Genomic DNA, 27,272 nt, shown 5'->3' on the forward strand with positions numbered 1-27,272 from the left:
GAACTCCTTATACCTGCAGTACCTAGGCAAGAGGTCTGAACAGCCACCATCCACACATACAATAAGCAATGGGTATAGCCACAATATGGTAACAATGCCAACACATAAAAGATGCCAAAATGACAGCCCCTTTTAATTTGGCCATTATGTAGACTGCACAGTTTATCCAGATATAAGCAGCTTAATGTCAAACAAAGGGTTCACAGTGGAAAGAATTCCAATAAGAGTCCTAAAATGGCCCCCTCCAGATGAGTAGTACATAGGTGTATATGTAATGGAGGGGTAAGCAGAATCTGTCCTTTCCACCCCAGGATGCCACGATGCAGGACAAGCAATTGATCTGCACTCCTATTTCTCTCAGCATGAGGGTCACTTTACAGCTGTACACTTTCCTGGGAACAGAGTATGACCCTGATCAGCAAACTCCAATCCATCTGCTGTGACAATATCCTGCACAGACACCATATCAGAGCTCTTAAGCTGACCACCATTTCATAAGGATAGGCACCTTATGAACATGAAAAAGCAAGACGCCACTACCCCACCACTGAGGACAGATCCTGTATTTTGTTATATGAAATACTCTAGCCACCAGGGAAACCAACACTGCATCTTCACCAGGGTCTGCAGAGGCGGGATCCCCCTGCTGCTGTGGATATCTGCAGTCACAGCAGTCTGAAGAAGCAGCCATGACACATACAGACTATGAGCCACCACATAGTCAGTAGTCACCAGGACCACACCCTGAATTACTGGATGACCATGCATAGCACGTACGTTTTCCACTGTGAACTTTCCTGCAGAATCATCTGGTATTTCACCCCCACTATAATGACTGTGCAGAATGCTCTCACTACTGGTATTAAGGCCCAGAGGCCCCTCTCCATGTGCAGGACCAGGGCCAAGCAGTTTGCCAGCAGTACACACATGGGTACTTCCTCCCTTTCTTCTCTAACCAATCAAAGTACAGCATAACACTGCGTGTACTCATCTGTGCTCTGCCATGACAGTATGGTGCTGGAGAAAGCGCCAGATGATTTAAACAGTGCTAATGTAGAGGGAGAAAGGGATTACTGATGCACTAAGTTTGCAAGGTGCAGAAAAAAAAAAAAAAAAAAACAGTAGAAGCTCTGTGACCGCAGGGAGACAGTTTTTACTGCGCTGCTACTACTGTTGTTGCTGATAAGCTAAAGGGAAGAGAGGAGATTACATTGCAGAACATATTAACTTATAGGTTGTTAAAGACAAGAGGGAAGCCCTCAAGGAACAGTGCAGATCTTCAGAAGGTGGACAAGCTCATTTACCAAGTATACATTTCAGGCTCTCCAGTTCCCCCCTGCACATGGTGATCCGCACCCCCTGTAACTTGGGTCTGCTCAGTTGGTTAATAGAGACAAATTTCCCCTGACAACAGATAGTGAAGAGCAGATTGCAGGAAAGGGAGACACCCAGTGGACAAGACTTTAGAGATGCCTGGGTTAAGGAGTAATTTTTCATAACCTAATTCATATGCAAATGTTAGGAACCACACAGGCTATCAAAAGGAGGCAAGTTGTGTGAAACGACACTGCTCATTTAAAGCGAATGTACCAGTCAGACTTTCTTCTGCCCTTTTTTCTAAACACCGCTGGATTCCCACACTCTGCACCAGTCCACTCTAAGCACTGGAGGTTGCCCGGTACCCCCAGAAAATGGCACCAAGCACGGGACCGAGGGCGGTGTTTTGAAAAAGGACAGTGCTACAGGGATCCCCGCACCGATAAAGGTATTTTTTTTCCAGTAATGGTACATTCGCTTTAAAGACATGTTCACAAGTTTACGGGTGTACGAAAGTTGGACATTTTAGCACAGGTCTCATCTGTGCGTAGTTTGCATCTTTACCAATCCTTGCCAGATCATGACTGGCGTAGATTACAGCTTGTGGGCTCACAGATAGCCAGAAGTAGGCCAAGTTTCCCAAGCTTGGCCCTCTGCCAAGTCCTACACCAGTGTCCGTTTGAGGCAAGGCCAGTCTAAATAAATATCTGACCCCCCCAAGGCTTTCATGTAGTAACAGGGCCCCATCAAATACTTAAAGGGGTTATCAAGGAATAGGAAAATACATGCCTTCTTGCAGAAAGTGCCACACCTGTCCTCAGGTTGTGTGCTGTATTACACGTGGGCTCCATTAATGGAACCAGGCTGCACTAACTAACCCAGAGGACAGTTAAGGTGCTGTTTCTGGAAGAAAGCAGCTATGTTTTTCTAATCTTCAATAACCCCTTAAAGATGAAATCTCATATGATCAAAATTGTGAAAATTAAACAAAACTCTGTTGCACCCACCTATGTTTTCCAGTATCAGCAGTCTTTTACCTAGATTACCTCACTTACAACTAAAGGTATACTACTAGGTAATACGTCTACTAACCCTACAATGCCGCAGAAAGCTTGTGCAAGCTGTCATTTTCTATTTGAGGATATAAATACAGATCACTAAACAAATACAAGGATTTGGTCTTCCTGCTTTCTGGAACAAATGCACTCAGCGATTGCTGCCAAAAAGCTTTATGTCTATGCACGACTTGATACTTCTGACCGGATATCTGAGCCTTGGCAGGCAGCACCGCGGCAAACCTGCAGGAAGGTGCGCTGTACCAATCCGCAGATTCAGCGGGTAAACTAGATCTTCTGATAAAATAGGATTATCTCCTTAACAGCAGGTCAGCGGCCAAACACGTCTGTTCAGCCAAGCAAGAAAAAGACCTCAGCTCTGCAAAGAGTTAATTTAGTCTGAGTAATCCCATCTTAAATAGGGAAAACAGACAAAATAAAGACTTTATATACAGTAAAGAGCTTTCACTAACCGGTCACCTTGCACAGTTACAAACAAGGGGAAAAAAATAAAAATAAAAAAAATTATCCTACATGTTCTAAGGGGGAAAACACTTCTACTCTGGCCTTAAGGGTACAAACACACACACCGTATACGCAGCGTATTTACTGCTGCGATGTGCAGCAAATACGCAGCAGATTAGATCTAAATAACTGAACACCGCATCAAATCTGCACCATCAAATCTGCTGCGTGTGTTTGTACCCTAAGGGTACAAACACACAGCAGATACGCAGCAGATTTGATACTGTGTTCAGTTATTTAGATCTAATCTGCTGCGTATCGCAGCAGTAAATACGCAGCATATATGCCGTGTGTGTTTGTACCCTAAGGGTGCGTTCACACCTACCGCATCCGCAGCTTATTTTTCCGCGGAAATCCGCAGGTCTGGTAGTGCAGATTTCAACCTGCGAGAAATCCGCATATGTGTGCGTTTTGCGTTTTTCCGCAGCAAGTTTATCGCAACTGAAATGTCCGTTTAAAATGTCTCTCATTCTAAACGGACATTTCACTTGCGATAAACTTGCTGCAGAAAAACCGCAAAACTCACACATACGCGGATTTCTCGCAGGTTGAAATCTGCACCACCAGACCTGCGGATTTCCGCGGAAAAATAAGCTGCGGATGCGGTAGGTGTGAACGCACCCTAAGGGTACAAACACACAGCATATACGCTGCGTATTTACTGCTGCGATACGCAGCAGATTAGATCTTAATAACTGAACACAGTATCAAATCTGCTGCGTATCGGCTGCGTGTGTTTGTACCCCAAGAGGCAATTTGGTGCCAGAAAGTGCCAGAGATTTGTAATTTACTTCTATTAAAAAATCTCAAGTCTTCCAGTACTTAGCAGCTGTTGTGTGTCCTGCACAAGGTTTTCTATGGGGGATTTGCTACTGCTCTGGACAGTTCCTGACATGGACAAAGAACATTGTGCCAGACTGGAAAGAATACACTACTTCCTGCAGGACATACAGCAGCTGATGAGTACTGGAAGACTTGAGATTTTTTTAATAGGAGCAAATTACAAATCTCTTCCAATTGAAATAAAACATTTTTACTGAACTACCCCTTTAATAAGGGCACATTTCTGGTTGGGCATTACTGCTACAAGTGCCAGACAGACCATGGGTTTATACACCCCATCTGACAGTATCCTGGATCCCTATGGGTCTTTAGGTCTGTAACACGTGCAGATATTAGCTTTTATTACGGGTATGTGAAAGCTGCCTAAGACAAATAGTGGACAGCACAGAGTAATGAGGTAGCTCAGCTGTGAAGCACAATAATAGATTCACCATTCAGAGGTGCTATGCACGTGACAATTTTCACACTCATTCGTGCCTCCTGACAGGTTTTACACGTCTTGCACATTACACACCTAATGACTATCCAATATTATAGACCTGACTGATCAGAAAGGCTGTACAGCAAGTATAAGTAGTTACTATGCCTCTCAGCACACACACACCATTAGCCCATACATGTACTTGGTAAGTGTAGACTTCACACAGTGTGGAAATCTGAAGCCTCTACCCGTAACCTGAGCCCTAGCCTGTCTCCTGCATGACCTTTTCCACACTACAGGGCAATATGCAACCTACGTCATCTACCAGGAGAAGCGCTCAATCTGCTTCCAAACAAAACAAGGACAAGCCATTTCTAATGGGAACCCAAGACTGCACCAGTATAGGCTGCCATGTTATGAAGGGGTGACAATCATCCTGAGGATCTATGAAAAGTAGAGGCAGCCATCTGAATAGTTGAGAAAGGCAAATACTCCAGGTTTCCTGTGACCTAGTTTTGGCACGTCCCCACAGCTCAGAAGGTACTCTCTCTGCTCCTAATGCAGAGACCCATAATGATCAGGCAGAGTGCTCCTGAATATAGAGAACGCTTTAGTCATACAGTTACAGCTGCACAGTCCTCTCCCTTCCCTGCACTCCTCTCCATGATTCATGAAGGGAGGAAACAGGAAGCTGAACCATCAGAGTTCAGCATCCAGATACAGCCACAACACTAAGGCTACATTCACACATCCGCAACAGCAGACTGCACTACAAATGTACACCGTAGTGCTCCATGTTTCACAGAGCACTACATGAACATAGCGATCCACACTACATTCTGTTTTTTGCATCACGGATCGCTTCCCCGTAAACGCTTACAGTGATAAGTCCTTGCAGATATCCACAGCCATTAGGAATCTGAAGCTTTATAAAGTGGACCTGTAAGCTGATTTTTGCTGACTAAAGCCCCTATTACAGGTTAGCGCTCGCTTGCTCCTTGTTCCCTGCCTGCACTATTGCACGTGCTAACAGCGAGTGAGGGTGAGCGGGTAAGAGCCAGGGGAGAGGAGTGAATGTCAGCGGCGGTCTGCTGCTGCTCCTATTACATGGAGCAATGGCAGCAGATCATTTTAGCCTGTTGAAAGACAACAATCAGCTGAATCCCTAAATCAGGAGATAAAACTTATTTCAATCCACTCAAGTGCTGAGATATAAGCTTTACAGGTTTTATGAAAATTTGGAGATAAAGCCCACAGGGTATTCCCCTTGGTTGCAAAAGTCCAGAAAAGTTTAGAGTAGGCGTTTACATGCATGCAGAGGGGTATTAGAAGAGAAGGGGCTGAGTGTTGCTGGGTTTGTGCAGCACATGGGAACACCCAGGAGGCCATCACTCCCAGTTTGCATTAAAAAAAAACTTCTAAAGCTTCTCAGTGCTGGAGTAAAGGACTCTAATAAGAGTTCTATCACCTGATTCAGGGACATAAGCCCTACTGAACAGGAACTTTACTGGTACATACACAGAAGGTGTGAACAAAGCCCTATACAAGATTCTTAAAATGTAGCAAGCAGATATAAAATCCAATGACCACATGCCTTTAATTCAGCCCAATCTGTCCAGCTGTATCACCTTGGCAGACCACCGCATCATACCATGTAAATAGCAATGCACTCGCAAGAGGCGGCTCTAATTTATTCATGAGGGAATGCTTCATGGAGTCCTGCTTTCCTGTTATTTGCTCACAAAATATCCTATAATGGAAACTTGGGTAAAGGTAGTCTTCATACATATAGCTATGCAACATTAATTCCCAGCAGCAGAAAACACATGCATATAAATGCAGGGGTTAATCTATCACGGTACTGACGTTTTAGCATTGCTTAATATTTATGGAGACACTGGAGTAAAGAGCAGCTGGATTTCCTGAACAGATCCATCAGAGAGAGCTGGGGGATGGAGGGCACGAACAAAAGCAGCATTGCCGAGAGGCAGTGACGCAAGATCCCTGACCAGAAGAGAAATAAACGCTGCCTGTAGATTATAAGCCCGTGTTTATCACTTACAAGAAAGTATCTGCCCACTTTATAAGAACTGATGGCAGCGCGTCAAGAGGGAAGAAGGAACAACTTATTGGTTGCACGCTGTCTTTCATTCCCCTGAGGCAACTGCAGATTCCCAGCGAGAACCACATAGAGCCTGCCTTCCGTATACATGGGATCTCGCTGCATATGAAATGCCTGCGCACTTTACCAAGACAGATGTGTATGGTGATAGCAACCTAACAAGGCAACCAGCAAATCTGATGGAATGACTGCTATGGCCCTGTTCGCACTGTGCTAAAGAACAAAAAATTAAAAAAAAAATAGCATACAGCTATAACTCATACAGTAAAGGACATATGTTCACACACTGCAGATTTATACCTGTGAGAACATAAAGATCCTTCATAATGGGACATTGTCACTACACAATAGGCACTTGGCAGTGACGATCACGGCCGTGAAAATGCCCACTAGATCCTCAGAAGTAGAGAAGCCTTTCATAGTGTTCAAGGACTTGGCAACCCCCATGTAAGAGGCTAAGTTTATGCTCATTTCTGCAGAACAATGGCAGCTTCTTTTTACCCCTGTAAACCTTTTGCACAAGTAAAAACTGGATTAAATTCCCAGAATGTCTGAATACAGCACATATCCTGCATGGAACGAATGGTGCTAATCTGTGTCCAAGATGTACTAAAATATGCTAAAACTAGAGGGTACATCTTGGATTTCTGCTATGCATTTTGCACCTTTTTTTCCAAAGAAAAATAAGCCATGTGAAGTCACCCTGGGGGTAAGGCCATATTCATATACAGCTGCAATGTGGTAAAAAAAACACAAAAACCCACAAACATTGCTGTAGTCTTGCAAAACCATTGGTTTCTATTGTCACAGCATTATACACGACAAGCTCCACAATATATAAGCTATGTCAAACTAGATTTTACTAAAGAGCTCAGAAGGAATCTTACTGAAATTGTGAAAAATGTAAACCGAATCTGCCTAGAGCAGCCTAACCAGGGACAGAGTACACGTCAGTCAGCGACTACACTACAGTCATTGCAAGTTTACATGGTGCACAACCTGCGCTGTATAATTAAGTGATCTGGAAATTGCTAGTCCCATGAAATGTGAGCTGTGCACGTAATAACTACATGTAACCCACAGCCCAGGTGTAATCTTTACCCTGCTGACCTCACACCTCCGGTCTTAGGCCTCATAACTACTCTGGGCAGCCCCAGCTATAAGTGATCACTAGACTCCTGCATGGCCCCAGTTTTAGGGCCCTATTCCACAGGACGATTATCGTTCGCATAATCGTTAACGATTTCAAACGACCGCTATTACAAAAGACCTGAAACTTTCACTCATTTCCATGGAACGATAATCGCTACTTATCGTATTTGCATTTTTTTTTCTTCGCTATTGTGTTGGTATCGTATTTGCGTTTTTTTTCTTAGCTATTGTGTTCGTATCTACTGCGAACAATGTCTTCAATGCGAACGATTTGCGATAGAGCAAAGATAAAAATAGGTCTAGGTCTTCTAAAGCGATCAACGATTTCTCATTCGGTCGTTAATCGTTAACTGCATTTCAACCAAACGATTATCGTTTAGATTCGAAAGATTTAACGATAATCTGAATGATAATCGTCGGGTGGAATAGGGCCCTTTTGCTATGAGATCAGCGATTGCTTTGTATAGGACAACTAGATGCGTCTGTCCAGAATCCCCAGCCTGCAGCAGAGAAGCCCTCACTGACTCCCCCACATGTGAAGTCTCTGTCAGACCTACAAATAGCCGAGCACAACATGTGAAATGGTTGTGAGCACAAGGCACATTAGGGACGTCACGCTGGCAGCCGCGGGGCTGGTGAGTTCATTGGCGTGAGTCAATGCAGATTAGTATGTGCGCTGCTCAATGTTTGGGTGAAGCGCTCAATCTGACCTTTTCTTTGGTGGGTAAAGTCTGCTGTGCGTCGATAAGTGACTACATAAACCCAGGGACAAACATTCACAAGGACGGAGGATATACAACAGGTACAGCTAGAACAGATCACAACCGCAGCGTCTTACCATTACATATGTTGTGGAGTGTACGCCAAAGAAAATGTTCTAGGACAGTGGAAAGTGCAGTATGTGCTCTGCCCAAATAAATACATCTCACAGCTCACACAGGACCGAGTGGATGAAGTGTTAACAGAAGGGGAGACAGAGGGGACGGTCTGCAGTGTCTTAGACAAGCCACCCAAGAATAGAAAAAAGGTCTTGCAAGACACAAAAGGCTATTACAGTAGGGATGCAGAACACCTACCGACAAAGGACCGCCACTGCCCTTTGTGTATATGAAAGGAGAAGACCTTACTCTGACCACATGTGCCCAAGTGGGATGACCCAGTCACCAACTAGACACTAATGTACAAGACTATGAGGAATATACTGGAAAAGCCCTTTAAAGGTGTTTCCCCACTTAAAACTAACTTGTGGGTACCCCACAGGGATCTCCAGATCAGATCCTTTGTTTTTAATACACCTGCGGGTACGGCATGTGACTCGCGGCTCTATGCATTCTCTATGGAGCCGCCAGAAAGTAGTGCTGTGCCCCTGTGAAAAGGGGACAAGTTAGTTTTAGGGTGTCTTCACACCTACCGGATCCGTAGCGGATCTCACTTCTGCGGATTCGCAGCGAGATCAGCTGTGGATCCAGTACCATTGATGCCTATGTTAGCACATACCCGCAGCGGGATTGACATCCCGCTGTGACTATGTGCTTTAACCCCCTGGCGCCCACAGCCCTGCTGCTCGCATTAGCCCCGCCACCGGCATCCTCTATCCCCGGCTCTATCACCGCCACCCGCATCCTCCATCCCGACCCCCCCCCCCCCCATCATCATCCCCGCCGCCCGCATCCTCCATTCTCCCAGCTGCCCGCATCCTGCTGCCCGCCGCCGAGAGCATATACATTACCTGCTCGGCGGCGCGGCTTCAGTGAGGCTCCCGGCTCCGGTCCCGCTCAGACGATCAGCGCACAGCAACACTGATCGGCTGAGCAGGACCGGGAGCCTCACTGCAGCCACGCCGAGGAGCAGGTAATGTATGCTCTCGCCGACAGGCTGCAGGCAGCGGTGCTGATAGGGGGCCGGGATGGAGGATGCGGGTGACGGTGCTGATGGGGGCAGGGATGGAGGATGCGGGCGACGGTGCTAATGGTGGGCCGGAATGGAGGATTCCGGCCCAGGATAAAGGATGCGGGCGGCGGTGATGATAGAGTATGCCGGTGGCTGGGCTAATGCGAGCGGCGGGGCTGTGGGCGCCAGGGGGTTAAAGTACATAGTCACAGCGGGATGTCAATCCCGCTGCGAGTATGTGCTAACATAGGCATCAATGGTACTGGATCCGTAGCTGATCTCGCGGCGAATACGCAGAAGTGAGATCCGCTACGGATCCGGTAGGTGTGAAGGCACCCTTGAGTGGAAAACCTCTAAGTTCCCCACATTGTAAAACCACATTGTAAAAAAGGATTGGGAAAGTGGTTTTCAACATGTCTGATCCATTTTTTGTAGGAGAAGATATCGTAATTCTTTCACTGAAGACACATGCACACTCAAGGGAGTCTGTAGGGATAGCTGTGAGAGGAACAAGAGTGATCATGTGTATTGGGGGGGGGGGGGGGGGAATAGGTTCTATTAACTTAAAGGGAAACTATCAGCAGGTTAGACAAATCTAACATGCTGATATGTCCTAATAGCGCACCTGCTGCCGATAAGGGCATGCCTCAAACCTTCATCCTCAGCACTGTTTCTGTGCAATTTGTAGTTTAGAGTACCTTCACACCTACCGGATCCACAGCGGATCTCACTTCTGGGGATTCGAAGTGAGAACCACTGCGGATCTGGTATCAATTCACCTCTATGATAGCACATATTCGCAGCGGGATTGACATCCAGCTGGGAATATGTGCTTTAACTCCCTGGGGCCCGCAGCCCTGCTGTCGCATCCCCCCAATCCCCCCATCAGCCCACTGTCGCCCGTATCCCGCCTCCGAGAGCATACAGTACCTTCTCGGCTGCGCAGCTGCATTGAGGCTGCTGGCTCCGGTCCCGCTCAGATCAGCTGAGTGGGATCGGAGCCGGGAGCCTCACTGCAGCCGCGCCGCCACTGTATGCTCTCGGTGGCGGGCTGGGGGTGGGCTGATCGGGGGATGTGGCCGAGATTGGGAGGGGATGTGCCAAAGTTAGGGCACAGATACTCCCGTTTGGCACAGGCTGCAAGTTTAAAAGTTGTGGGTCAGGTTGTGGGTACAGAGTTGCTTTAATGCTGCGTCTAGTAAGGGCGTTTTGGGGCACTGGAAGCAGGACTTCCGCCCTCAGAGCACCAGTCCCGTGTGCCCCTGACCGGACCGCTCCAACCATATTCATTAGAAGGGGCAATCCAGCCAGGAGGCGTATCGGTGCTCTGGGGCAGTAGCCCATCTCCAGTGCTCCAAACATTACTAGACACAGGATTAAACTGCAAACTGCACAGAAATGGCCCCGAGGATGAAGGTAAGAAACTTTTCTTCCTATTGCGCACAGGGTGCTGAGGATGAAGGTATCAGCAGGTTAGATTCTTCTGAGAAACCACCATGTGTGCAATGTTGCTGCTTTCTTACTTCACATATGGAAAGAAGCTAGAAGCTAGCTAGATAGAAGCAAAAAAAAAAAAAAAACCTGAGAACTAGGAGGCATGCCTCTTGTCTAATGTAAATAAATGGCATAAAATGGGCCAAGGATTGTATACAAGTTGCATTTATCCACATTTTTCAATATTACATTTCCGCGGCATTCCCAACTCACGTCATTATACCCCAATCACAGGATCGATAACAAGTTGTCCGATAGGAGTCCAACCACTGGGGACTCAGATCCGAGAACAGAGGGAAACTGTCCAAATAGAGCTCACCGCACAACCGCTGTATACACCAGGATTGTGCCACTATATAGCCATATGTCAGACATTGCACAAGGAAAGCACAGGCTGCTAGGTCTGGTGTATGCACATATGCAGTAAGCACAGTGCGTACATAGCCTTATCTGTATGTAGAGTGGAGCAGTGTGTACCGAGCCTTCCTGGAAGGGTCAGACTACCTGTTCATGTTAGCCACCTCCTCACCTTCTTATTGGAAGACTATAATAGACACCAGTAAAGAACATACACTAAAGTGCAGATAACTCCGACAACAGGCTCAGTATTTGTATGAGGTGATCAGTCTGCTGGAGACAGGAACAATTTGTTCACTCGGTGAAAGTAATCTGATCCGCATGTATTAAGTGGGAAAATGTGAGCTATGTAACTTTTCTTTCAGGCTGCACTGGACAATACAGGCAGCGGAGGAGCCTGTAAACTGCTTGACTTCATGCCGGTTATGTGACGTGAATCACTCTTCACAAATTCTTCCTCAAGTCCCAGCTGACTGAGGGTAAACAAGAGCCAAGAAGAACAAAAGTGAGCGGCAGCACAAGAGGTCACTAGGCCAAGCCCAGAGCCCGACGCTGTGCACTGTGTTAAGTACACAATGGCTTGCCTTCTATACAAAGATTTCCTTCTCGTAAACTAAACATCAGCAGTCTCCTATAGGAAAAGTCTACCAGACATATATACACTAGAAGGATGGAACCCTGAAGCGTCTGGAAAAGTTACACCTCTCGATTATAAGAGCGAAATCCCAAGGAAAACATCAAGAACAAGAATTTTCTAGTAGAGTATTTGAAGCAGCCGGTGACTAGAAACCTGCAGGCGCTTCAGATTGACACCTCGGGGCAGGAACACTAGATCCCTTTTATAGAAAACAAGAATTGCCCAGTAAGCAGTTTCCTGTGTGGGATTTTTTGGGCATTAGGTCTCTGAGGTCTCTTTTCTATTCATGAAAGCCTCTCTAATCGAGGCAGGCAGCGCACATTAATCCTGTCAAGCGGGAGCCTCGGCACGTACTGTGCTTCCATAGGCCAGTCATGTGATCACACGGAAAAGAAAAGAAATCGGAAACTGTACAAGGGACAGAACACTGTTTTACTTGCAATAAAAGAGCAAATGCAACAAGTGTACTTTGTACAGGTGACACCGAGTGCTGCACAACAGCCGAGCGTCACCACAACTGATCAATGATCAGCCAAACACCCGGCCCTTCTCCAACAGTGTTATCATGGAGCGATAACCAACCATAGCCAAAGAAGAATCACATACACAATAGGGCTGCTCAGTCCAAGACCATGTTCACGTGTTATACGCAACCCCATTGTTCTTAATGGCGACAGCCAGTATAACCCACAGTGAAAAGGTGACAATACCTACAATGACTGGGGCTAATCCACATCCAAAACTCTGGCAAGTGACAATTTTCATCCAGAAAAAAAAATACGGGAACACAGCCAGAAAGTAAAGAGAATTCAACGTCACATCAATGATGGCTAAAGGTAGGTTTACAGGGAGCGGGAAGCAATTTTTCGGAAAAATCTTAGACAAGATGGATACCCCTCTTCACATCAGATGGTTGGCCACTCACAAAGCTATCTGTATGTAGGCCTCCTGACTGTTCTCTAATAGTAAAAGCCAGGGCACAAAAGGGAAAGACATATGACTGAGCACCTAGTGAGTATTGGAAGATGTAGTTATAGACTGAAAGAATATACGGCAAACTTTCCAATGTTGCCCTGAGTGACGACACCACCAGCAGTCCATGTGTATGGGACATAAGCCTGGAGTCAGACACGGCCATCACAGGGCAGCAGTATACAGGAAGCACAGGGTGTATATCATGGTTTTCACCAGTTTTTCTGCAGCGTGATCCACTGCCACCCTGCCGGCAGCCAGAACCTGCGAGCCCAGTCTGTCAACAGGAAACCCGGTGTTTAGGATTTTCATAAACCCCTGTCTCTTCCATGGAAAGTCTCACGTCTTCCCACATAGTAAATCCTGTACATGTGATCCCCAGCTAAAGCCTTCTGAAGTGAAAAGTCAGACCTAGTATATTTAAATAGACCACTACTTTGTTTTAGTTTCAATTGAAGACTTATTATTGGAGATATATTCATACATAGCCTAAACTGTAGAGTCCAATTGATTGTGAAATCAATATCTGATATAAAATTCCTAAGGCGATACAGCTAATATTAATTATGCAAATAAAAGTGGAGGCACAGCCGAGCCAACGCCTCAGTGCCAGGGCAGTACTAAACACAGCGACACATCTCTTTTCTAAAGAAACTACAAAGACCTCCAGTGAACATCCTTTAATGCACCTCAGGACCTCGAGCCACCCGAGAACATGAGAGAAATCCACAGAATCTGGCAGCTTGCTGAGACTACAAACCCCATGACAGAACTATAGGACTACAAGAACTATGGAGACTCTGCAGATAGATGTGATAAAGGACTGATCATGGGGAGGATATTTACTAGACTGATAGGAATCCACTGAACACTACTAAGCTTACGGGTAACAGATCACATTCAGCTGCAGACAGGAGTCCTCACCAGAAAGCTTAGAGGGGCTGTTCACCAAAAAACATAAATTATTTCAAATCAACTGGTACCAGAAAGTGCCCATTGCTTATCCACTGCTGTATGTCTTGCAGGAGGTGGCGTATCATTTGCAGTATGTAGAGCAGGAAAGGTTTTCTATGGGGATTTGCTGCTGCTCTGGACAGTTCCCGACATGGACAGAGACAGCAGCAGAGAGCACTGTGTCAGACTGGAGAGTTTATACCACTTCCTGCATGACATACAGCAGCTGATAAGTACTGAAGACTTGAGATTTTTTTAATAGAAGTAAATTACAAATCTCTGGGACTTTCTGGCATCACTTGATTTGAAAGATATTTTCTTTGTGAACTTCCCCTTTAAGAGGACGTTCTCACGCAGCATATTTGCTGCAGATTTCTGGGAAATTTAGAGTGCTTAAAACTTGTGCAGAAAGGTCAAGTTGCAGGAGGTCAAGTTGCAGAGTGTGAATGGTGGTTACAAATACAGTGCAGATTTAGGACAGAAACTTGCTGTGATCCGGTGCCCTGTAAATTTCTATGGTTTTACATATTCGCAGTGGATTTTTCATTCCGCTGCGAGTATTTAAAGCCCCTTCCCACTTAACCCATCGCTGGCCACGCTCCTGCTTCTCAGGCTCCCGGCTCCCTGGTGTCGCGCTCAGCCAGTGTGCTGACCTGCGGCAGCCACTGATTGGCTGAGCAAGATGTCATACTCCGCTGCAAGTATGTAAAGCCATAGAAAATGACAGGACGCAGGATTGCAGTGGATTCCGCTGTGGAACTCACAGCATGAAATGCACTGTGGATCCTGTACATCTGAAACTGGCCTTGCTGCAGATATTCCCGAATGAAAAAACCACAATTAGTCTGCACAGTTGTAAATCCACAGCTGCTGATGTTAACACTTTACTAAATAGGTATCAGCCACTGCAAGTGCATACGAAATCAGCACAATTTGGTGCAGATTGGAAAACCACTGCACTGCCGCTCCACGTGGCCATACATCTTCATTGGAGGTCGGCCAAGAGCTATTCCTTCTAATCTAAAGACATCTACACTGAGCCAAGACTGCTCTCAGTAGGGAGAGGGGAGGAAGCAGCTGCTAGAGTCCTCCCATTGTGGCTGATTTTAAGGAAGAACCTAAAGATTCAAGTGCAGAAATTTTTCATTTTTTGTGCCTATGTCTCTGTAACTGAGACACTTGTGATGACACTAGAAAAGTGGACGTGTGCAGTTTCTATGTGCAGTGACCATTTCAGTGGGGAGCGACCATGCATGCGAGTACTACTCCTGAACTATAAACATACCAAACAATCCTATTCTTTCCCAAGTGGGGGGTCCCAGGGGATGGGCCCACCAATGCTCTATGACCCATAAAGGGTGATTCACATGCTGCAGATGTTCAGTGTGAATCCCACAGTGAAAGTCTGCGGCACCTTACATTACACTACATAAGCAATGGGTAATAAAAGAAACCCATCCACTCGCAGCATAGAAAGTCCACACGAGACTGAGGACAGGCACAGGATTTTCTAATCCATAGCATATCAACTCTTTGGCAGATTGCGGACGTTCTTTCACAGCTGGTATCAGCCTTTGTGTCGAGTAAGATCCACAAGTAACACATGCAGATTTTGTTAGGAATTTGAGGCAAATTCCCAGTAAACACAAGACCTGGAGTGTGTGCACTTTGCTCCGTACACAGAGGCGGGCCTTACCGCTTAGGTGCACTCCTGCGGCCACTTACTACTATCTCCTGTATTACTTTTAGTAGCTTATTTGTAGTTATAATGGTTCAGGCCATAAAGATACATAATTCTGACATTGAATAGTAAGGCCCAGGCATCCCATGTTCTGGCTGGTAAGGTCCTCAAGTTCCACTGTTTGAGTAGCCCTGACCCACACTATTGATCCTGAGGCTATAACCCTTTATTTCACACAAGATTCCCCACAATCCACCCCTCTATGGCAACCTGCAGAGCTGAGGAGTTTTTCCGAAATCTGCATCATGGAAATGAAAGAGGAGAGCTTGGCGGACTGCCCACCCTGAAAGGGGCTAATCCACGGCCAGCTCCAGCCATGATGGCAATCCAAAGGACTGCCTACAATTTTATCCACAAATTCCCTTGCAGATCTGCATTGCATTTTTCCATCTAATAGTCTCATGAGCTAGAAATCACCCTTAATGTACATTTAAAATACAAAGCCCTGATTGAAGAGCCTATAAGACGTTGCTTAGAAAGCAGTTACTTGACATTTTAGTTTAGTCCCCAGTAGTTGTGGTAACTAGAGATAACCATACAGTCCAATAGTTTGTCATTTAGGGTACAAACCCACACACCGTATACGCAGCAAATACGCAACAAATACGCAGCAAATACGCAACAAATACGCAGCAGTTTGATGGTGAAGATTTAATGCTGAGTTCAGTTATTTAGATCTAATCTGCTGCGTTTTTGTTGCGTATTTGTTGCGTTTTTGCTGCGTATTCGCTGCGTATCGCAGCAGTAAATACGCTGTGTATACGGTGTGTGGGTTTATACCCTTAAAGTGACAGTCCACCAAAAAATGTTCTTTCAACTGGTGCCAGAGTGCTAGGAATACATCACTGCAGGAAGTGGTTTATTCCTTCCAGTCTGGAGAGCAGGAGAGGCTTTCTAAGGGAATTTGCTGCTGCTCTGGACAGTACCCGACATGGACATAGGTGGCGGCAGAGAGCACTGTCAGACTGGAAAAAATAAACTACTTCCTGCAGGACATACAGCAACTGATAAGTACTGGTAGATTTAAATAAAAGTAAATCACAAATCTCTGGCACCAGTTGATTTGAAAGAATGTTTTGCTGAACAACCCCTTTAAATAAAGGGACTTCAGCCACCGTTATTTAAATGCCGAACAATCAGACTCTAGCATGCTAGAGTTGCGCTCATCTCTAGTAGGAATGTTCCAAAAATACACAGGTAGTATAGTGGGGAGCACCGCCCGGCCTCCGCATGGCTGCCCGGTAATCCAGCAGCAGACACAAGTAACTCTGTGCAACGATCTATTCCGCTATACTTAGGAGATGCTATTTAAGCATTTTCCTGTGTGGCAGCAGGTTCATTGTAGGTGAACATATACATGAATGTTCTCTAACCAAAAAACTACAATTCCCATCATGCCCGGACAGCAGATCATAAAAAGCCATTTATATTCACTTAACACAAAACACTTATCCACCTTTCTATAATAAAATATATGGTAAAACAATCAGGTCAATGCTACCTGCCCATTCTGATCGGTCATGTCAGTCACCCGATTCCAGAAAGAAAAGCTGCCAAAAAAAAAAAAACACTTCACAGGCCCAAGGCTAAAGTAGTGAGAAGTGACAGCTCAGCAGAACTCCCCCGTTTTCAGCTGGAACTCCATCTACTGAATGACTGCGAGACCAGCTGGCACCACACAGCTAGCACAGCAGAGCTGTATGTGCACTGGAGGCCGCACTGCTATTTAAAAGCTATGGCTGGAAAACAGCTCCAAATAAAGCCACCCCGGCCGCCCCACTTGCCACATACACACCATGGAGGTAGCCACCTTGGTCACAGTTTCTAGTAATCTATATTTAAACTTGTGTAACCATACGGAGCTCCGCAGTGACTTTGTAACAATTTACTGATAGGGATTTCCATAGACACTCCGGAACGCTGGAGAACAAGGCTGAAGACTAGTAAGCCATAGGAGGTGGCTCTGTTTAGCTGTCCCCCTACAATACTAGACAGGGGGGTGGGGGATGGGGTGAACTGCACTGACAACACAGCAGTAGGAGCCACCGAGCAGCTTTATAGAAGCTTACTCAGCTCTTCTATACAGGTCCTGGGCAACACGTACAAGTAGAACGCCCATGATATTACACTACTGCCCTAGTCAGCAACTCACCATAGAGCTCCCATCTCTGCAATGGCTGTGGGGAGCACCGGCCCACCCTATATATCAGGGATGGGGAACCTTCGGCCGTCCAGCTGTTGCAAAACTACAATTCCCATCATGGCTGGGCAGCCGAAGCTTTAGGCATGATGGGAATTGTAGTTTTGCAACAGCTGGACAGCTGAAGGTTCACCATCCCTGAATATATATATATATATATATATATATATATGTGATGGGGACACTGAATAGTCACCTTTATACACCTCCCTGCCCAATGGCTACAGAATAAGGGGCCAGTCCCCAGCATACATATAGGACAGGAATATATAAGAGTATACACAGAGTATCCAGAGCTGTCTCTCTATGGTAATACTACAACTCCCAGCATGCCCTGCCAACCCGAGACTAGAGAGTGACTAGATTACAGGAACTGGAAGTTCCCAGGAGTTAGAAAGTGAGTCATATAGTATGGAGCACTACAAGTCCCAGACACTAGAGAGAGGACATGGAGGAGAAGGCTGGGAGGTAAGGTAAGGGCTGCCCTCATACCTGGGAGACAAGGGACCAGCTGGTTCACAGACAGGCAGTCCCGGGCGCCCAGCACCTGTCCCAGCTGCGGTTAGTGGACACCTGCGGGTTTCCTCACATGCCCCCGGACACCCCTCCACACCTCCCCCAACTTTAGTCACAGCAGCGCCGCTTTAGGGGGTCCCCACCCTCAGCCCCCCACTTCTGAGCCGTCCGTCCTCACTTACCTTAGTGTTCTGGTAGTTCTCCAAGGCTCTGAAGGCGGTCTCAGTGAGTTTTACGTGAAGCACGGTGATCTGGTCCTGGGTCCCCCTCTCGCAGGACAGCCCGTACCTCCCCTCCTCACTAAGAGCCGCCATCTTCCTCGCTCACTCCCTCTTTCCCCTCCCGACTGGTAGCCGAGCAGAGGGTTTTGTATCTCGCAGCCTAAACTGCTAGCTGGAGTACGACACCGAAGCATGCGCCGCTGATTGGCTTACAGACTCGGCCCCGCCCCGCACGTATAGGCTCTGCGGTGCACATCTCCCGAGCGCTTTATAGCAAGGGAAAGACACTTTTTTTTCTCTCTCATTCGAGACGTCATCACGTTAAGCAGAGGTGGGCGGGGCTATCTGTGACGTACGACAAGTCTGTAGTGAGTGTATTTTGACATAGGTGGTGACGTTTACTCCCTGCTGAGCGCTGGGCTCCGGAGTGTCTGCTGAGAGTGTGTGGCAATGTAGCCGGCCATTGTATGGGGGAGTGTCTGCCGAGAGTGTGTGGCAATGTAGCCGGCCATTGTATGGGGGAGTGTCTGCCGAGAGTGTGCAGCAATGCAGCCGGCCATTGTATGGGGGAGTGTCTGCCGAGAGTGTGCAGCAATGCAGCCGGCCATTGTATGGGGGAGTGTCTGCTGAGAGTGTGCAGCAATGTAGCCGGCCATTGTATGGGGGAGTGTCTGCCGAGAGTGTGCAGCAATGTAGCCGGCCATTGTATGGGGGAGTGTCTGCCGAGAGTGTGCAGCAATGCAGCCGGCCATTGTATGGGGGAGTGTCTGCTGAGAGTGTGCAGCAATGTAGCCTGCCATTGTATGGGGGAGTGTCTGCTGAGAGTGTGCAGCAATGCAGCCGGCCATTGTATGGGGGAGTGTCTGCTGAGAGTGTGCAGCAATGTAGCCGGCCATTGTATGGGGGAGTGTCTGCTGAGAGTGTGCAGCAATGTAGCCGGCCATTGTATGGGGGAGTGTCTGCTGAGAGTGTGCAGCAATGTAGCCTGCCATTGTATGGGGGAGTGTCTGCTGAGAGTGTGCAGCAATGCAGCCGGCCATTGTATGGGGGAGTGTCTGCTGAGAGTGTGCAGCAATGTAGCCGGCCATTGTATGGGGGAGTGTCTGCTGAGAGTGTGCAGCAATGTAGCCGGCCATTGTATGGGGGAGTGTCTGCTGAGAGTGTACGGCAATGTAGACGGCCATTGTATGACGCTTTATCTGCTGCACTCTAATAACATTAGGAGTTGTTTAGCAGGTTACATGGTTGTCAGGCTTCAGGGCCAATGTTAATTTATAAGTTTTGATGCATTTAAATTAAAATTAAATCAACTTTTTACGATTCTTCCTAAATAGCAAATCGCCATTTGTTATGTGATTACAGCTCCTGTGTAGATTTATGTGTCGCCATGGCAACCTATTACAACCTTGGTTGAAAATTCCACTGCGGATATGTAACCCATAGACCTTCACACTACATGGATCTGCAGCGGATTTCGCTGCAAACCCGCAGCGTGACATCTGTGAAGGCACCCTTAGGCTATGTTCCGACACAGTATTTTTGCTCAGTATTTTGCAACCAAAAGCAGGAGTAAATTGAAAACACACAAAGGCTCTGTTCACACACTGTTAAAATTTAGTGGATGGCCGCCATTTAATGGCAAACAATTACTGTTATTTTAAAACAATGTCATTAAATGGCGGCCATGTACTAAATTTCAACAGTTTATGTATTTTTATATTGTGGGAATATCGCCCGAGAGGTTATTCTGAATTAACTTATCCCCAATCCACTGGGTAGGCGGTAAGGGTCAGATTGTAGACCCCCCGAGATCTTCAGAATTGGCTCTAACTCCTTTTTTTTAGTGAAGTGGCTGCTCATGCCTGCAGCACTCTATTCATTGTCTTTAGAGATGCCAGAAAGAAAGTTGGAATTAATGTAAAAATTTTGAGAGCTAAAGAGTTTGACCTCATAACTTCATAACAAAGTAAATGGTGACCTTACAATCAAATTCACATGTCAGACCTTGACATTGCTCCCCATCATTGTACCATGTGACTGATTTCAACTTTATCACGATCAAGTTTTTTTGCCAAGTATAAAGATTCTTCCTCCACATTCAGGAGAACCCGCAGTCAGCAGCCACTATAGGGGGGCACAGGGAACAAGAAGAGGTCACTTTTCCACTTTAAGCGTATGTGCACACTGAGTAATTGTGACGGAAACTCTGTCGCTGAATTCTCAGCTCGCGGACTGCAGAGGGCGCCCGTGTCATAGACTCCATTCTATGCACGGGCGGATTACGCCCTCCGTCCAAAGAATGAACTTGATCATTCTTTGGACAGATACAAGAATCCGTCCGTGCATAGAATGGAGTCTACGACACGGGCGGAGACGCGTGCGCCCTCTGCAGTCGGCGAGCGGGCGCGAGCTGAGAATTCAGCGACGGAGTTTCCGTCACAATTATTTAGTGTGCACATACCCTAAAGTGGCAGACATAGAGACATGTCAAAAGTTTTGAATGGTCTGGTCTAAAGCGCCTATTACACAGGGTGGTATGGCAAGCAAGCGAGCACCAACCTGTCAGCAAGCAGGAGCGGGTAAGAGCCATGGGGGCTGCCCGGGCGATCGTCAGCCCATGGTAGACAGCGGCGGTCTGCTGCCGCCACTCCTATTACACAGAGCGATGGCAGCAGATTGTTGCCAGGCTGATCGTTGGCATTCTAGCCTGTTGAAAGACAACGATCAGCCGACATTGTGCATGTTAGCTGATCATTGTCTTCTAATACACAAAGCAATTATCGTCCGTAATGGCCAAATACGGCTGATAATCGCTTTGTGTAATAGGGCCTTAAAGGGAACCTGTCACCCCCCGTACCGGGGTGACAGGCTCCCGACCCCCCGTTAGAGACCCCTATACTTACCTCATCCCGCCGGGTCCCGCTTCTGGATTCGGTCGGGTCCCGGAGATCTCAGCCGCTGCAGCCCGGCGCGCGCGCTGAGAGATGAGTCCAACACCCATAGAGAATGACAGGAGAGTCCAGCGCTCCGTCATTCTCTATGAGCGTTGGACTCATCTGTCAGCGCGCGCGCCGGGCTGCAGCGGCTGAGATCTCCGGGACCCGACCGAATCCAGAAGCGGGACCCGGCGGGATGAGGTAAGTATAGGGGTCTCTAACGGGGGGTCGGGAGCCTGTCACCCCGGCACGGGGGGTGACAGGTTCCCTTTAAGTGTTAAGAACTGTACCGATCATGAGTGTGTCAGTGAAAAGAGTGGGGCTTCATAGACTAAATGCCGTATTATATGGCACAATTTGCATGGGGAAGCGAGCGCAACCTGTCAGGTAAGCGATTCCTTCTCCCTCGTTCACATTGTTTTATAATATTTTTTTTTATAGTAGGCAGCATGGAAAAAGAAGTGTATAAAGACCTTCATAAGGTTTTGTCAACATTATTATTCTCTTGGTTTTGGTCTTGAGTTTTTCCAGTGCTTCTCCCACACAGCAATTATATGGATTGTGTTTGTTTTTTGGAGAAAAAGATCTAAAATAAATCAATGACTAAAAGTCTGTTACCAGTAAATAGGGGAACGCTATCCCACTGGTAGATACCAGGCATACATTAGTAACCTGCAAGCTACCAAGGTATCTAATCACATCTTTCTTTGATCAGAACAAGTCTAGTAATAAAAACCACATGGACGTCTCTCATTGTTTGCATGTGACCTGTCTTCACTGTCTGGACAGAAAGCCTAATTACAATTATCTTTATTCCATTAGTTAAATAATCCAAATACAATTCAAGACGGAGTTTGGAACTGTTTTCTGTTTTTACGTACTAGCTGCAGAAATGGCATATTGTTTAAGCAGTGTCCATCAATAATCAGACTATAAGTCAGTTTGTTAAGGCAAACTTTCCTGGAAGGGTGCCCATACACATAAGCAAAGTTGGCCAAACCACCAACTTTGGCAAGACCAACTTAAAGCGCATAAAAAAGTTGTATGCATCATCTCTCCCAATCTCCCCATAGATATAAATGCTTTTGGCCGCTGTCAGACAGCTCAAATTGGTTGGGCAGTGAAAATCCTTTTGGGTTATCAGTGGAAAAAAGTCAGGAGGCCTCCATACACTTTAGACATATGGTACTCCTGATGTTGGAGCCCATTATATGTATGTGGTTTGTTGGCAATTCTCAACCTTTTATTCTATAAGGAGAAATGTATACTGGGGGGGAATAGTTGTGAAACTAGGTTTATAAGCAGAATTCAGTGGGTACTTGCTGACCAGACCCTACAGTTTATACACTTCCCATCCAAATAATAAAAGTGGCATATGCTAGTAAATAAAAAATTCTATAGATAACTTTGAAAAGTCATTTTTTATTCTTCTGCAATCTGCATAGGTATTTATTAAAAATGTTGCTTCCTTTTTCCTCTAAAGCCTCTGCAATATACTGTATGATTTATAATTTGTCCCTCTGTCTATATGATTCTCCCCCTCAGATTGTCAATTGTCCTCTTTCTTTATCCTGTTTAAATCTTCCTCCAGTTTTTTTTCCTTCTGTCACCTATATAGGTTGGTCTGTAAAGTTGCGTTTACACAGGATGACTATCGGTCAAATAAATTGTCCTGCGCAAGAGGGCCTATGACGGACAAGCTTGTTCGTTGGATGATCTTTTGTGCAGCCATTTTAATCATCCCTATTAGCCACACATCATCCTTTGTAAACAGGCATGTGCAGCCAATAGTGATGACTTTAATAGACTGTCCCATAAATTGGAACTTTTGAAGTGCCCTTTTGAAGAGATTGGGGCCTAACCCTGTTTCTAAGGGTACTATTACACCAACAGAACTGACAAAAGATTATCTGCCAAAGATTTGAAGCCAAACCCAGGAACAGACTATAAACAGAGAACAGATCATAAAGGAAAGACTGGATTTCTCCTCTTTTCAAATCCATTCCTGGGTTTGGCTTCAAATCTTTAGCAGATAATCTTTCGTCAGATCTGTTGGTGTAATAGTACCCTTACAGGGAGAAAGTGCTCTGACAGACCTTGCATCTAAATAGTAGAAAATGTCTAATAAAGACTATTTAGAAAAAAAATTGTAAAAAAGGTGTTCATAGTCTTTTAAATAAAAGCCAAAGTCTAGTAATTATGGTACATTCTTTTACATCATAGACCAAAGCCTTGACTGTCCAGGCATGATGGGAATCGTAGATTGTAACAGCTGCCACAAAAAGAAATGCAGCCATATTGGTCAACGCTTCTGTATTAACGTTTTTACAACCTAATGGTAATACTGTCACTGTTAGTAGCTAAATATGCTTAGAGAATAATGGTAGCTTTTAGTTTTTATCAGGCATTAAAACAAACAGAGAATCGATAATAATCCAATACAGATCAATAACGTCATTCTGGGAGAATAATGGTTGTCATCCACATAAACTAAGTAAAGGATACATACCTTTTTTTTGAACAAAATATACTGGTGTAAGAAACAATCTAGGAATGGAAAAGATGTCACGCTGCCAGGAACCTATCTGTGCTGTAATGGATTTTCGCCATTCGATTTCATAGCAGTACGAGCCCTGTCTCGCATATAGTTACACAGTACTGTACTAATGTGTTGTTAATATTATAGCAGCATACGCTAACTGTATATTTGTGGTGACAATTGAAGGATTTTTATTGAATTCATACTGAAGATTTCCATTGGCTTCATGTTATATTAGTCATAAATTATATTTATATAGTTATATTAGTCATAAATTATGATGAGACACTTTGCCAAGTGAATGTAAACCTGCCTGGGAAACATATCTAGCGGAAATGATATAAGGGCAGACTTAATGGATGACGTATTCTTGTTCTTACGAAAATCTTCTATGATAATGAAAACTTTGCTCACTTACGCTAACATTATCAGGCCATACACATAACATTGGCAGAATCCTCATTTGGCTGAAAGTTTTCCTCTGACTTCCCCATAAACAGGTACACTTGGATCTGCATGTTTTCTCTAGTCGGGTATTGCTAGAACATGTCCACAATCGATTCTTTTCTGGAAGATGAGATATGTTAAATCCACCATGTCCAATCTTTGCTTTCTCCAACGTCTGACAATCCTGCACTGAATGGCCTCCATCCACTGCATGATGAAATAGGTTTGTAACATTCATTTTTATGGACGCCATCACTATGTGATTGATGATATTTACACATCATTTACAGACACTATTATAAACCTGTCACTGTATTGTTCCATGTCATGCCGCTGTCATATACTGGAATTCCGCAACGTTACCATAAAAATTAACTTTTAATTATCCTCTTGTTACCTTATGTAACCAGCCCGTCAGATTACTGACAATTCTACACTAGAGTCCAAAGCTCAGACATCAGACATGTCCCAGTATGTGTGAGAGTGTCGGTGATTCAGCTGTAAAGGGAGACACTGTGCTGATCATCGGCATGAAAGAAATAGAAAAGCCCAGACGTCTCTGTTGTGATGGAAACAGTAAAAAAAGCACTTAGAGCGATTTAATCCCCAGTCTTCTCTACTGACGTTATTTGTCACATTTCGTAAATTAACTTCTGTCCTGTTGTCACCATTAGTCCACCCCAATGAACTTCTGTGCATATGTGGACAATGGCTGGGTCCCTGACTCATGCAGCTTTCTGTATATTGCCCTTTTTAGTATAAAAGATGGTCAAATTATTGTACAGAACAAACATTTCTAGCTTTAGTATCATCCCTGTTTAGAAACATAGAAGACAAACATAGATTGTCGGCAGAAAAATACCAATGGGTCCATCTAGTCCGCCCTTTTAGTACTTTCTTTCTTATTATCTTAGGATAGATATATGTCTATCCCAGACGTGTTTAAATTCTGTTATTGTAGATTTACCAACCACCTCTGCTGGAAGTTTGTTCCAGGTATCTACTACTCTTTCAGAAAAATAATATTTTCTCACATTGCTTCTGATCTTTCCCCCAACTAACCTCTCACTGTGTCCTCTTGTTCTTGTGCTCAGTTTTTTTTACTAAAAACACTTCCCTCCTGAACCTTAGTCCTTTAACATACTTAAAGGTTTCAATCATGTTTCCTCTTAAGGGTATGTTCACGCTGAGTAAAAGTGGCGAAGCCCCCGCCCCAGAATCCCACCAGCCGCAGTGTGTCAACGGGATGCCGCTCACACCTCCACTCTCCGTGGCTCTCCACTCGAAGAATTTACATGTCAATTCTTTGAGTGGAGGCGCGCGAGACATACCCTCAAAACCTTTTACATAGGCCCATTATCTGTTAATTGAGCGTTCATACAAATACTCTCTAAAAGGGTCTCCAAACAGCACGCACGATCCCATAAAGATGTCAAAAAGTGATCGTTTTTATGACTGCACAAATCAGCTGGCGAATGAGAATTTGCTGATTAACTGATCCTTGGGATCTTTACAATAATCGTGAATAATCACCCAATGTTACCCAAGTGCCTTGAAGAACGGTCATTGGCTGTTTGTTTCCCTTTCCCTGCCTTAGGGCCCTATTATACGAATTGATTATCGGCATTACTTGGCCGATTACCCGCCATGTTGTTGACTGATCATTGTCTTTCCACATAAAAAATCAAGATCATGTTGCTCCGTGTAATAGGAGTGGCGGAAGCAGGCCGCCACTGACTTCTATGGGCAGTTTGAATGATCTATAACCCATAATTATAAGAACAATCTACAGAGAGACATTTACCATCAGGTCCAGTATTTGTTACGTCTGGCTGGAGCCATTCCTATTAGGTAAACTAAACATGTCAGACTTTAGCCCCACCATACAGATGAGACTTGTGTAGGTGGGTGCTGTCACCAACTCTCTGTTCCATTGATTGTTGGATTTGCCATGACCTATCCTATTGTTCCGGTTTATACTTCTTTAATGTATACTCGTGTATATGGCTGTGTTTGTAGTAAACTTTTGCTGACGGAGGTGTGAACTTTTCTAAACTTGAGATGCTTGACCACTGGCGGGTCTGTCTGAGCGCAGGAACCACAATGCCTGCAGACTTTTATTTTGATGCTAATGAGACACAGGAAAAGCCACTAAATTGCTGCCCATAAATCCCTATCTTGTGTTACCTATTTCTTGGCCATGTGCCTTTGAAACAAAGTAATCCTTTATTCCACAAAGCTCGGTCTCTTGTCGAGGTGTGAGCTCTAGGTACTGATCTGTGCTTTCTTCAGGAAGTTCTTCCCTTTCCTGACTCCTGGACTACCTGAGGCTTAGCTCCCATCCCCCAGCTAGTCACAGCAGCTCCATACCTTGTGAAATCAGCTGGCAGGCCTTCAGATCCAGTCTTTCTACCTTTCTATGTATATACATATGTAAAGTGTTTTTAGCCACCGTCAGACATGGTATACATCAGTATACCTTAAAGGGGTTTTCCACGTAAAAAAAAAAAATCTTTCAAATCAACAGGTGTAAGAAAGTTATATAGATTTGTAATTTACTTCTATTTAAAAATTTCAAGTCTTCCCATACTTATAAGCTGCTGTATGTCATGCATGAAATGTTTTATTTACATTCAGACACTGTGCTGTCTGCTGACATCTCTGGCTGAGACAGGAACTGTCCAGAGCAGGAGAGGTTTTCTATGGGGACTTGCTACTGCTCTGGACAGTTCCTGTCAGCAGAGAGCACTGTGTCTGAATGTAAATAAAACAACACTTCCTGCAGGTCATATAGTAGCTGATAAGTATGGGAAGACTTGAAATTTTTGAATAAAAGTAAATTACAAATCTATATAACTTTCTGACACCAGTTAATTTAAAGGAAAAAAAATTGCTGGACAACCCCTTTAATTTATTTTCTATACTCCAATTTT

The 27,272-nt window shown here is 45.2% G+C and overlaps 1 protein-coding gene across 1 annotated transcript in view; it reads right to left on the minus strand.

Annotated features, from left to right (window-relative positions):
• ELL2 (elongation factor for RNA polymerase II 2) overlaps positions 1-18,652 on the minus strand; it is a 41,826-nt gene extending 23,174 nt beyond the window's left edge. Inside the window, exon 1 of the mRNA XM_069962942.1 lies at positions 18,379-18,652. Within this exon, the coding sequence (XP_069819043.1) occupies positions 18,379-18,510 (132 nt within the window). The 5' untranslated portion in view covers positions 18,511-18,652. The remainder of the gene's footprint in view (positions 1-18,378) is intronic.
• Between the last annotated feature and the right edge of the window lie 8,620 nt (positions 18,653-27,272).

The sequence above is a fragment of the Dendropsophus ebraccatus genome, chromosome 3 (assembly GCF_027789765.1).
Source record: "Dendropsophus ebraccatus isolate aDenEbr1 chromosome 3, aDenEbr1.pat, whole genome shotgun sequence".
Lineage (NCBI taxonomy): Eukaryota > Metazoa > Chordata > Amphibia > Anura > Hylidae > Dendropsophus > Dendropsophus ebraccatus.